Raw genomic sequence first — 11,469 nt, 5'->3', positions numbered from 1 at the left:
GTGTACTATAGTCCCCGCAGACACGCCATACCGGTCGAGGGGTGTTGGGTGATGTTCAAACTCACCATTTTCACCAGCAGACTCCACCGGAAGCGCCACAGTGGCTGTATTGCGGGTTGCCTACACACGGGCAAATCTCACGTTTTTCCGTATTTTCAAGGCCACCGTTGACCCTGAAAATATTATCTGATCGAAAAACGATTTTACACAGTCAATCTGGTCTATAGGTAGCACACTTTCCGCATATAGCCGATATCAATATCGAAAAAAGTGGGTAATCGCTACCCCTTACTGCACGTGTCCGTTCCCTGGTGGAGGGCCACAGTGGGGTGGCAGACCCGGATTTCGCTGGCACGGCATTTGGCTACGTCAGCTTCTGTCATCAGTAAATGCGTCGTCAGGGCACCGTTAACCGCGATGTATTCGGTTTCCGGTTTGAAAAACGCGAATACGTCGTGGTGTGTGCTATTAGGTATGGGATAGGGCCAAGGGTGGCTCTTGTATAGAGCGAACTTCCGGTCCGCCTGTACAAGAGGCACATGAAGGAAAAGAGTGAGGCGGTCGTTGCGGAGCAGCGGCTGCACAATGATGACTCCATAAAAGACATGAATATTGGCTAGCGAGGGCGGAATGGGAAGCTGGAGACCAAGGGGCTTAAGCTCCTCAGTGAGCGCCAGCAAGATGTCTAACAGCCTATGGGGCTCGATGAACGAGCTGGAGAGACCACCGTCCATGGCCGCCACCTCCCAAGCACCGACGAAAGCCAATACTTCTTCTCTTATGGATGCAATTGCAGCATGCGTGTTCCGCAACGCACTAGAAAGCGTCGCGTCCGTGCTCATACGGTCAAAGCGGACAAGGGCGAGCTCGGTCAGTTTTTTTATCTGAGCGTCATGGTCCTTCATTGTCTTCAAGGTGACGGTCAGTTTTGATGCGAACTCGTCCGAAATACGGGCGAGTAGGCCGACCTGGTTGCCCATGGCAGCCATCTTGTTGTCCAGTCGGCTGCGGTCGGAGTCGGACATCGTTCCAAAGAGGAACGACTCCAAGCGGCCGACTGCGTTGACCAGTCCACGTCGCGTCCGTCTGTGGGGTCGAGTACTGTTACCATCGCCGGCGGCTTGGCCGACGTAGAATTCGGCTCCCAGCGGCTGCAGCATCCCGTCCCAATGGCCAATGGGGCGGCTGGCCTGCCGCCAGGAAGATGGCTGCGACAAGTCCGGGATTATGTGGGAATCGATGGTGTTGAACCGTGTCCCGGAGGACTCCAGGGTAGGCACGGAGTCCCACCCCCGAGAGGCAGAGCCGAGAGCCGGTCGGACCGCGTTAGGTGAGCCAGAAGGTGATGTCGACGAAGGGACCGAAGGGGTTGGCGCAGGACGACGAGGACTCGGCCGGGATGGCGGAGGCGGCGCCTCCTCCTCGAAGTCGAAGTCAGGGTCCATGTTGGCCACCACCTGCGGCTCCGGGCTGTAATAGATAACTGAAGGGATGTACCTCTTGCGTCGCCTGGTGTAGGGGTCCACGAAGAGAGGTGGCGGCTTGTCGCCCTCGACGGGCTTGGGGGACTCATCGTACGGGTCGACGAAGATAGATGAAGACGTCGGCGTGGGCGTTCCGTACAAGGACCCGGTGGGCGCGTCCACAGGTGTGTCGGCCATGTACGGAAGATTCGGACTGATTCCCTGGGCGCCCTTGCGAGGGGGCGCGGGGAACAGCTCGTAGGGCTGGTAGAAGCGGGTCCCGTTCTGTAGGTCGGCCATCATCATCCGCTCCGCACGCCTATAAAAAACTTTTAACCATCGGATGATCTGGAGGTTAATGTGTGAAGCGGAGGAAGGGGCAAAGACCGGGGCCTGGAGCACGTTCAAGGGGCACACTTGCACGGGGCCATCCGGAGAACAGCCCTGGGCGACGACGTTGTCGACGCCAACGATGGTACTCCCAGGATGGGGCGAGGCAGGCATCCCTCGGCGATCCGACGGGGAGAAGGCGCTCAGTGGGTGCTGAGGGCTGGCAGATCGTCGCCGACGGCGTCCAGCCGCCGGTTGTGCCGGGATTGACGACGGTGTAGTGGTGGTCGTGGTAGTCGTGGAGGCCACCGGCACGGAAAGTTGGAAATTCTCGATCTCCTTTTTAATCCCGGCCGATTCAACCAGGATCCCGGTCACCTCGTGCTTGATCTGCTCAGAGGCTGAGGCGAGCTGCAGCAGGGCCTTGAGATTGTTCTCCAGGCCGAGGAGGTGGGCAACATACCCATCGACTCGTTTCATCGGGAGCAGCAGCACCCATTCACTGACGGAGAGGAAGAAATCCCCCTCCTTCACGAAGATGGCGCCGCTGTTCAGCTGGCCCGCTGCCTCGATCGATGCCTTCGTGTATACCTCGTTGTGGCCCATGATGTGGGGTGGGCCACGCCTCGCCGCCAGGGCGAGCTGCACCGCACAGCCCAACAGGAGAAGCGCCCAGTATGAAGTCATGTCAGCCTGTGGAAGGAAGACAAATTAGTCCTTCCAATATCGTCGAAAATACCACCGCACATCATTGGAGAGGCTGTCAAAAGACCAATATGTGCGGCAGGAGGGTGTATACCCTGGCAGGGAGGGAGTATAAGCGTCCGTCCGTAAGCGTAAAATTAAAGTGTCTGGCGCTCGCGCAGTCCCTCGGATGCGCGACAAAAACGGTGGAGCCGGCGCTCCGCGCGGCGTCCGTTGCGCCCGAGTATTGTTACTGTCCGCGGCTGCAGGGGAGCCCAAGAGCCCCTGCAGTCTCGAATGTCGAGGGTCAACCATCGTGTCGAGTAGTTGTAAGTCATGTGCGGTGTCGAGTCACGATGGCACGCCCATGCGTGGTTAAATACCGCTGCCAGGCCCGGGTGGCAGTACAGGGACGCCCAAGCAGCAGGAGGGGCACGGGCCTGCACCATCTGGTGACAGACCCGAATCGCTGCTATCTCCTGCAACGAGGGTACCATTCCGACGGGTCCTAGTATAGCCGGAACTTGCGCCAGTCCCTCCGTAGGTGTGAGACTGCACCGTAGCAGTCCTTCCGAAGGTGCGTGGCGGAGAAGCAAAAGTAGCACCGTCGGACCGGATAGTTATAGTCCAAGTGGTGGTCCCTGGGGCGCCAAGGCGCCTCCAGTTCCTGACGATCGGCCTCGGCGAGGGAATCGTCGGCGCTATCCGGGTCGGTGCTGTCCCTGGGTGGTGTGTCCGGGACGGGGGCGACGTCTTCCCAGTCGTCCTCCTGGGAAGGAGCGGCTTCGGCCGCCGCGGCCAAGGGGGCAGCGGCAGGCGGTGGGGCCCGCCCAGTCGCCAACGCGAACCGGAGCGCCGCCGTGTTGCGGCGGCCTGGGTCGGCAGGAGCAGGAGTAGTAGAAGCTGCGGCCGATGATTGGGTCGCAGGGTCGGTGACCGTCTCCGCCACCTCGTCGTCCCAGCTCGGCTCGAGCACGGGTAGGTCCACCTTCTCGAAGGGGACCTTCAGCGGCTTATGCGGTGAAGGCTCCGCCTTGGCGGTGCCTAGAGCAGGAGGATAGTTGTCAAGGGAGAGCGCCGTGCTGATCCGGCCCTCCTCCCTTCGGCGAGCTTCCAACCGACGCAACAGTCGGAGGACGCAGTCGAGCTCACAGGAGGCCGACTCGCTGAGCCGGCGCCAGTCAATCTTGAGCTCGGGTACCTCCGTCTTGTGGTACTCGCTGGTGTACCGCCGGATGTCGTGCTGCAGGAGGTCCCGGAGGGCTTCCAGAAAGGGACGTTGGAAACCGGCCTGGTCAAAGTACGCCATTGAGGGAGACGGGAGACCTGGAAAACCACGACAAATAAGGATAGAGACATACAGCCACAAAAATGGCTACGCAGTCGGAGTCAACGCCGTCAGAGTGGGCATCCCGTCGCAGTCGGTGACGGTCCCACGCCGGGTGGGGAGGCATCCCATCCGACGCGCCAGGCGCTCCAGCGAGCGGCGGCCGGTCAGAGGCGGCCCGCGTAGTGATACTCAGGAGCCGGGCCGCGCGAGCGCAGTGCCCGGCCGGCAGCCGTCGAAGGAGCAGGGTCCGTGCTCGCCGGTTCCGGCGAGTCGTCTGCCAAGGTCGAGTCGAGCGCCAGCTCGGGCGCTGTCAATGTCTCGTCCGGCGAAGAGATGTCCGGAGGCGTCCCGTCGTCGTCAGTGGAGACCAAGTCGGAGAGAGGAGACCCATCGGGATGCAAGCGGTCCGGAGCCAACTTCAGCTTGTTGCAATGCACGATCCGGGTCTCCTGTGCCTTATTGTGCACTGGAAAAATTGGGGAAATCTGCATGTTAACCTTATTAAAAATACGAATCACGCGAAAAGGCCCAGTGTACTTGGGGCTCAGCTTGCGGGAGAGCTGTGCCGAAGGGGCGTCCGCAACAAGGAAGACCTTGTCGCCCGCCCGTATTTTGGAGGGGTTCGTCTTCCTGTTGTAGTAGAAGGCCCGCGTGTCCGCCGCAGCCCCGAGCTCCGCTTGGATCCGCTGATAGGTCCGGCGGAGCGTCTCTTGCACGTCCGCGGCCATGTCGTCTCCGTCGTGGTATCTGGGACGGGCAGGCTTCCAGAGATCGGCAGTAGGCCAGCGCGGATCGCGCAGGAAAACAGTGTAGAACGCCGACTCAGATGTGCTAGAATGAATAGCTGTATTATGGGCGTAGGCGGCAATGCAGGCCTTACGAGACCAATCAAGACCGTCTTCGGCAAGTATTTTGGCCAAGATGGTTACGATGGTCTTGTTGGCCCTTTCACACAGCCCATTAGTGGACGGCTGATACGCACTCGTGCGCAGCCGTTTAATACCCAGCATGTTTGTCACTTCCCGTAGGACGCCGGCCCACAAATCCGGCGCCTGGTCGCTGATCAAGATCGCTGGTGGCCCAAAACGGGTGAAAACATCCCGCACCAGTACAGATGCGATAGAGAACCCAGACTTATCAGGGACCGGGCTCACAGTGACGTACTTGCTGAACGCACAAATAAACACTACCAAGTGTTTATTGCCATCCAAATCGGCACTAAGTGGGCCGATCAAATCAACATGACAAATCTCAAAAGGTTCCCCTGCTAACGGCATCCGGACAATTGGCGCCTTCACCACCCGCCCCTTATTAAAACGGAGGCAGGTAAGGCAAGAAGAGACGTAGTTAATTACGTGCTGTTTCATGCCCTTCCACCAAAAGTCCCGTTGCACCCTCCGCAGGATCATGGTTTCCCCATAGTGGCCACTGATAGGAATATCGTGGCACAGGTACAAGACAAATTCCCGGGCTGCTGTCGGGACGACAAGCAAGTCACGGGGAAAGGACGGTTTATGCAACAGTCCCTTATCATCCAGGATAAAGTTGCCCACCGCAGATCCGGATCCAGCTTCGAGCTGGGAGAGGACGGAGGTGCAGTACTTATCCTTGCGTTGTTGTAGCAGCAGCGTATCGGTGTCCTAGATGATGGGGTCATAGGTCCCGAAGGGCTCCCCTGGATCGCCCTCGGCCTGCAGCTTGATGCTCCCGATACGCTGTGGAAGGACCCGAGAAAAGAAGTCGGCGCCGCCGTTGGAGGTTCCTTTTAAATGGGAAACAGTCAGATTAAATTGGCTAAGGAAAATGGCCCAGCGCGCCAGGCGGCTGGTAGGGTCCCGGAAGCTCGGGAGCCATTGTAGGGCGGCGTGGTCAGTGTACACCTGCACCGGGATCTTGGTGTCCAGCAGGTAGTGCACGAAATGCTTCAAATTAAGTATGAGAGAAAGGCATTCCCGTTCAATACAGGAAAAACGCCTTTCTGGTGGACTGTACAGCTTAGAGAAGTAAGAGATGACCCGAAAGGGGCCGTCGCCCGTTTGCTGACAGAGCACCCCCCCCGCAGCAAAATCTGAGCTGTCAGAGTAGAGGATCATGGGCTTACTGAAATCAGGGAAGGCGAGCGTGACAGGTTCTTCTGTGAGGGCCTACTTGACATAGTCCAGGGCCGCCTGCTGCTCCTCCCCCCACGTAAACGGCGTATTCTTACGCGTCAGCCGGATGAGCGGCTCTGTAAACCGGTACAGGTTAGGCACATGAGATTTGAAGAAGGCGCACAAGCCCATGAAGGACTTGACCTCGCGCACAGAATGCAAGCGAGTGATGTCCCGCAAGGGAGCGAGCTTCTGGGGGTCCGGAGTGACCCCTTCCTTGCTAACCCGGAAGCCCAAATATTTGACCTCCTTTTGAGCCCACTCGCATTTGCGCGGGTTCAGCCGTAGGTTGTCAGCCGACAACCTACCCAAGACCTCGCCAACATCAGACAAGTGAGATTCAAAACTCCCACTAAAACAAATCACGTCATCAACATAAGCTAAGCAATTTACGCCGATAAGGCCGGAGAGCACCTTGTTGATGTGGAGCTGGAACTGGAAGCTGGAAGTCTTCAGCCCCATGGCTAGGCGTTTTAGCTGAAATCTGGAATTTTTCACCGAGAAAGCGAGCTTGTGGCGATCCTTCGGGTGTACCTTCAGGTTGAAATAACCATTAGACAGATCCAGGCAGGTGAAATATTCCTGGTTGGCCAGGGCCTCCAGGGCGTCCGAAATCTTAGGCAAATCGACATAAATATCATGACGAACGACGGAGTTCAACCGACGACAGTCGATAACCCACCTGTATGCCGGTGGATCACCCGGATTAATAGCCTTCTTCTTAACTACCACCAGGGGGAGATTATACAAAGAGGTGGAAGGCTCAACAACATCCAATTGTTGCATGCGTTCCATCTCTTGCAACAAGTAATCCTCATGCGCCTTGGCAAGAGGGTACTGACGCACGAACACTGGGTCGTCAGTAGTGAGAGGAATCTCGACGAAAAAATCCGGAGCCCCTCCAAAAGTATCCTTGCAGAAAAGATTTGGGTAGCGCAGCAGCACTTCCCTCAACGCCTCCGCCTTATCCGGCGGGAGGTGGGGGAGCGGCAGCTCCGCTATGATCTGCTCGGGGGTCGGGTTCCCCCCTCCCTCACCTGCAGCGGCCCCCGTCACCGAGGGGCCCTGGGCAGACCTTACCTCTTCTCCTATTGTTTCTGCCAGCGGCTCTGCTGGACGATCCGATGCGACATCTGTGCTTGAGCCCGGGGCTCCTAGCCCCCAGAGAAGAGGAGTATTATTGCTCACCGAATCAGCCGACCCGCCTCCCGAATCCTCGTAGGATGGCGAGTCGATGAGAGGCTCCCAATCGCTGATAACACCATTGATGCTCCGTGGTGCTGCAGCGGCAGGGGAGAGACTCACAATGGGCTGGCCCTTCTGAAACACTATGGGTTCATTCGACAAATTCACACACAACACGGGGCAGCGATGGTCAGGCGCTACCCGCGCTATGACTCCCGCGATGAACAGACCAGGCTCATCGCTTGAATTCGTAGGCCAGCACAAATACTCTTGATCAACCGGTGCGCCGGTCGTGCCCCAAAAGAGCGAATGCGTCTTCGCAGGTACTACCGTTGGTTCCGTGAACCACACCCGATGACTTGCGTCCTGAAATGTGACATGGCGCCCAGTAGAGCGCACTTTCGTCCCTTTCTTCAGAATGCCTTCGCGGACCGTAGGGCTGGAGGGAACTGGGCTGCCGTCCGGGCCAGCTGCCAGGACAGGCAGCAGCACTTCCCCGTTGATGGAATATCCAGGCCCGCCACGTGCTGGGTGGAGGTGAACTGACATTCCTGACGTTCCTATTGTCATGCGCCGGTCCGCCAAATCTAATTTGCATCCGTGACGCGTGAGGAAGTCCAAGCCAAGAACGCCATCTGCGGATAATTGATGCGCAGCCGCAACATAGAATGTATGTTGCAAACACTTCTTTCCCACGCACAATGTAAGCTCGGCGGTGCCCATTAAATCAATGCCATTCCCTGTCAGAGTGCGCAGCGTAACCGATGTTGGCTCGACGCCATCCACTGCATAACGATGGTCAATCACTGACGCGTCGGCACCCGAGTCTGCGATTAGGTACGCGGCTTTTCCGTTCACAGTAAATTTGACCAGGTTTGCTTGCGGCAGGGTAGGCGCCATTGCACTGGCTCCGCCCATCACTGGCGACGGCTGTCCTTCGGCCCCCCCCACCCCTTCTTCTGGTTTTGGTACCCGGAGGAGGAGGGGGCCCTGGCGTTTCCCGCCGCGGAGCAGACGCACCGGCAATTACACTGCGGGCGCGCGGGCGATGCTGGCCGCGCGCCAACGTATTGGGCGCTCCCGGCCCCGCCGCCTGGCGAGGCGGCACGCTGCGGAGATGTCCCCCGCCGCGCGTCTGGCATATTAGTGACGCGGCCCGGGCTAGGCGACCTCGGGCGGCCGCGGCCCTGATTACCCCTCGCACCCGGTCTGGACCAACAATCGCGCTTCCGGTGCCCATATTTATTACACTGGAAGCACTGTACACGGGATAGGTCGGGCTTAGCGGGCGTCGCAACAGCCGCGACTACCGGGGCAGTAGAAGAACCACAAGAAGCCTGGATCTCTTCATTTAACGCGATGCGCAAAATCTCCGTCATGGGCGTGTCGGGTCTGACTTGAACACGCACCAACGAGCGGATATTCGAAGCCAGGCCCTTGAGAAATTGCATGCGCACATCCTGATCCAGGAACCTGCGGCGAAACTCCTTCTCACTCTCATTCGCGGGCGTCCCGCGTGATTGATTTAACTTCTGAGCCAAGCGCTGCACACGAGCGGCGAAGGAGGAGACCGACTCCCCCTGCTTCTGAGCACAACTGCTAAATGTCTGAGATAGCATAACGGTCGTTTCCGGGGGGGAGAACCTTTCAATCAGGCGATTACTAAGCTCCTTAAAATCTTCCAGGAGGTCTAGCTCGACATCAGTACCAAGGAACTCATGAGCGGCCCCACGCAACTGGAGACGCGCAACCTGACATTTTTGCGCATCTGTCCAATTGGCAAGGCGGCCCGCCTCTACCACTCGAGTGAGGAATTCCTTAACAGGGTACGACCGGTCCTCCCCACTGAATGGTGCTATCATCGCCACTAAGTGAGCCATGGCACTAAACCCTTCGGGATCGTTGAGTGTTTCTAATTCACGCCGACGGCGCTCGGCTTCTAAGCGCGCCCTTTCCTTCTGTTTTTCGCGTTCCAACGCTCGCGCCAAGCGCTCCTTTTCGAGCCGCTCGACCTCGAGCGGGTCTTTAAGTGGGGATGTCTGCTCTAGGAACTTGCAGACGGCCTGCTGGATGAACGGCCCCTTACTGATTTGCCTTTCAGCAAAATCGCGGAAAAGCCCCTTAAGGTCGACGAAAAAGATGGAATGCTCCTCAGGCTTTTGATCTGAAGACTCAATGAAGAAGAATGACGGGATACCAGTAGCCTCGGGCGAGAGGGGGTAGGTACGGTTGAAGCGATTGCCGAACGCAATAAACTTGTCCTTGAAAGCCCCCTTCGTCCACGGTACATCCAATTTGTCTTTCAGCCCGGCGAACAGTTCCTCTATTTGGTCCTCAAGCGTAGGAAGCTCTTGAATCGCAAACTGTCCTCCGTTAAGAAGGGCTATGCGCGGATACTCTTTCTTTTGCGGCAAGGCGAATTGGTTAATATACTTGATAAAACCGGGGGCCGTCACTTCGTAATTGGGTTCAGCAGACGCCATTTACGCACACAGACACCCAGTATAACACCCCAGGGTAAGGCAAAACAGGCACTTAAGGCACTCCCAAATGGTCACACACAAGTCACGAGTCCGCTGGAGTCTGGACACGTCAGCCATCACTCGCTGACGAAAAACGTATCGAAATACGACGAGTCCGCGTTGTCGCCGTCCGTCTGGACGCAGCACAGTTGTCACAAGTCCGGCGACACAGTACAGGTCACAATAGTCAAATCCCACTTCTGACACCAGTGTAATGAACTGCCTAAAGGACCTACTTCTAGTCACTTTGGACAGGTCTACGGGTTCGGATTATAGTCAGGCAGAATCACAGCACTTCGAGGGTATGATATTTTACTTACTATTGTGAGGGTTACACGGAACTCTCCTAGACTCCACACGGAACTGACTCTCTGCGGGCCCCGGGGTCCGATATATACTCCGGGGTCCGGCGGGGAGACTGCATCTCAGATGCAGCTCGGCTCCCGTCCCATCCTGGAACGTTCTAGGCGCCGCGTGGTCACCATGGTCCCGACACTACGCGCCTGCCGCGCACTGCACGGCGGCACGTGTCAGGGTCAAGACCATGTTACCCCGATGCGCCCAATTCGGTCCTAGATGGGAAGATCTTTAGGGCATTACATCACCCCCCCCTCCCCCAAAATAAGGCTGTACGCAGAGTCAGAAACGGTGGCTAGGGAGCGAAAGCAGAGGGTGGCCGCTCTCCACCGTTAACAGTACTAAGGTTACATGTGAGCGGATAACATTATAAAGGAATACATTAATCTTGATTTCAAAAGATATAAAGATAGAAAAAATAAAAATATGTTAGGGCGTCGTAGATTGGTCGTCGCACGCTACGGGCACACCGTCGCATATCTTGCCTGCTCCAGAGGGGCGCCGACGCGACAGGGGTAGCGGAAAGGCGGCCCAGCCGCGCCGCAGTCTCCCTGGAACAAACAAAAACATACGAAAGTATCTGCCACATCAGTACTCTGGTTCAGCACTAAGCCGAGAGCGCCTATCCCCACTTACGTCTCGATCCGTCCGCCTACTCCGGACGTTCGGAGTAGGAGGCGGTTGGTTCTGTGGCATGGGGAGAAGGGGTATAATATTCCGGTCCCGCACCCGCTGAACGGTACGGCGGGGCCACAGTGAATATACCCAGTATACCAAGCCCAGGACCATGATTGTAAGGAGACAGAGCCCTACGACGAATGTTACCGACCAGTGCGGATGCAGCAGCCAGCCCCAGCGTGGTGGTGAGTATTCCTTCGCCTTCCGAAGGAGGTTGTCCAATGTCGTCATGTCGAGGGCCTTGTCCAAGTCCTGGCCGCGGGTCTCGTTGAGGAAGTCGCGGATGTCGGTGACCAGCTGCTGTGCCGTGCCGTTGGACCGTATCACCGTGAAGTCCGGAATATCCGGGATGACCACGACGTCGGCTGCCTCCAGCTCCGACCGGAAGGTAGCGCCTGCGTAGAGGGTGGCCCCTCGGACGCGCGCTGCCGTGTTGGGGGCCAGGTGGAGGACCCCCGTGAGGTCGCGGAGCATCTGGCCCTTGGTCATGTTGTGGACCAAGGACCTGCCAGATGCGTCGTGCAGGGCGATGCGAGCCGGAGAGCCGAGCGAGTAGGCCCAGCTGGTCCCATGCTGATATCCGATAAACCGATCCTTCGGTTCCCGGATGTAGTGGGGCTCGCAGAGGGCCTTGACCTTGTCGGCGTCGGACAGCATGAGGGCCATGCTGCACGTTAAGGGGTAGCGATTACCCACTTTTTTCGATATTGATATCGGCTATATGCGGAAAGTGTGCTACCTATAGACCAGATTGACTGTGTAAAATCGTT

General features: G+C 57.7%; 1 protein-coding gene across 1 annotated transcript; it reads right to left on the bottom strand.

Moving 5' to 3' along the window:
• Window positions 1–163: 163 nt before the first annotated feature.
• LOC113201825 (uncharacterized) lies at window positions 164–10,013 on the bottom strand. The gene is made up of 2 exons (XM_026415754.2): window positions 9,985–10,013; window positions 164–2,486 (listed from the first exon to the last, which is right to left on the bottom strand). The coding sequence occupies exon 2, from the start codon at window positions 2,478–2,480 to the stop codon at window positions 282–284; it is 2,199 nt and encodes a 732-aa protein (XP_026271539.1). The 5' UTR covers window positions 2,481–2,486; window positions 9,985–10,013; the 3' UTR covers window positions 164–281.
• Window positions 10,014–11,469: the final 1,456 nt, after the last annotated feature.

The sequence above is a fragment of the Frankliniella occidentalis genome, unplaced genomic scaffold (genome assembly GCF_000697945.3).
Source record: "Frankliniella occidentalis isolate FOCC.00 unplaced genomic scaffold, Focc_3.1 Scaffold179, whole genome shotgun sequence".
NCBI lineage: Eukaryota > Metazoa > Arthropoda > Insecta > Thysanoptera > Thripidae > Frankliniella > Frankliniella occidentalis.
Note: the sequence above shows the minus strand (reverse complement) of the source record. Positions and strands in the feature narration are given on the sequence as shown.

Coding starts and splice junctions, on each gene's coding strand:
- LOC113201825 (XM_026415754.2), bottom strand. CDS start 2,480: ATGACTTCATACTGGGCGCTTCTCCTGTTGGGCTGTGCGGTGCAGCTC.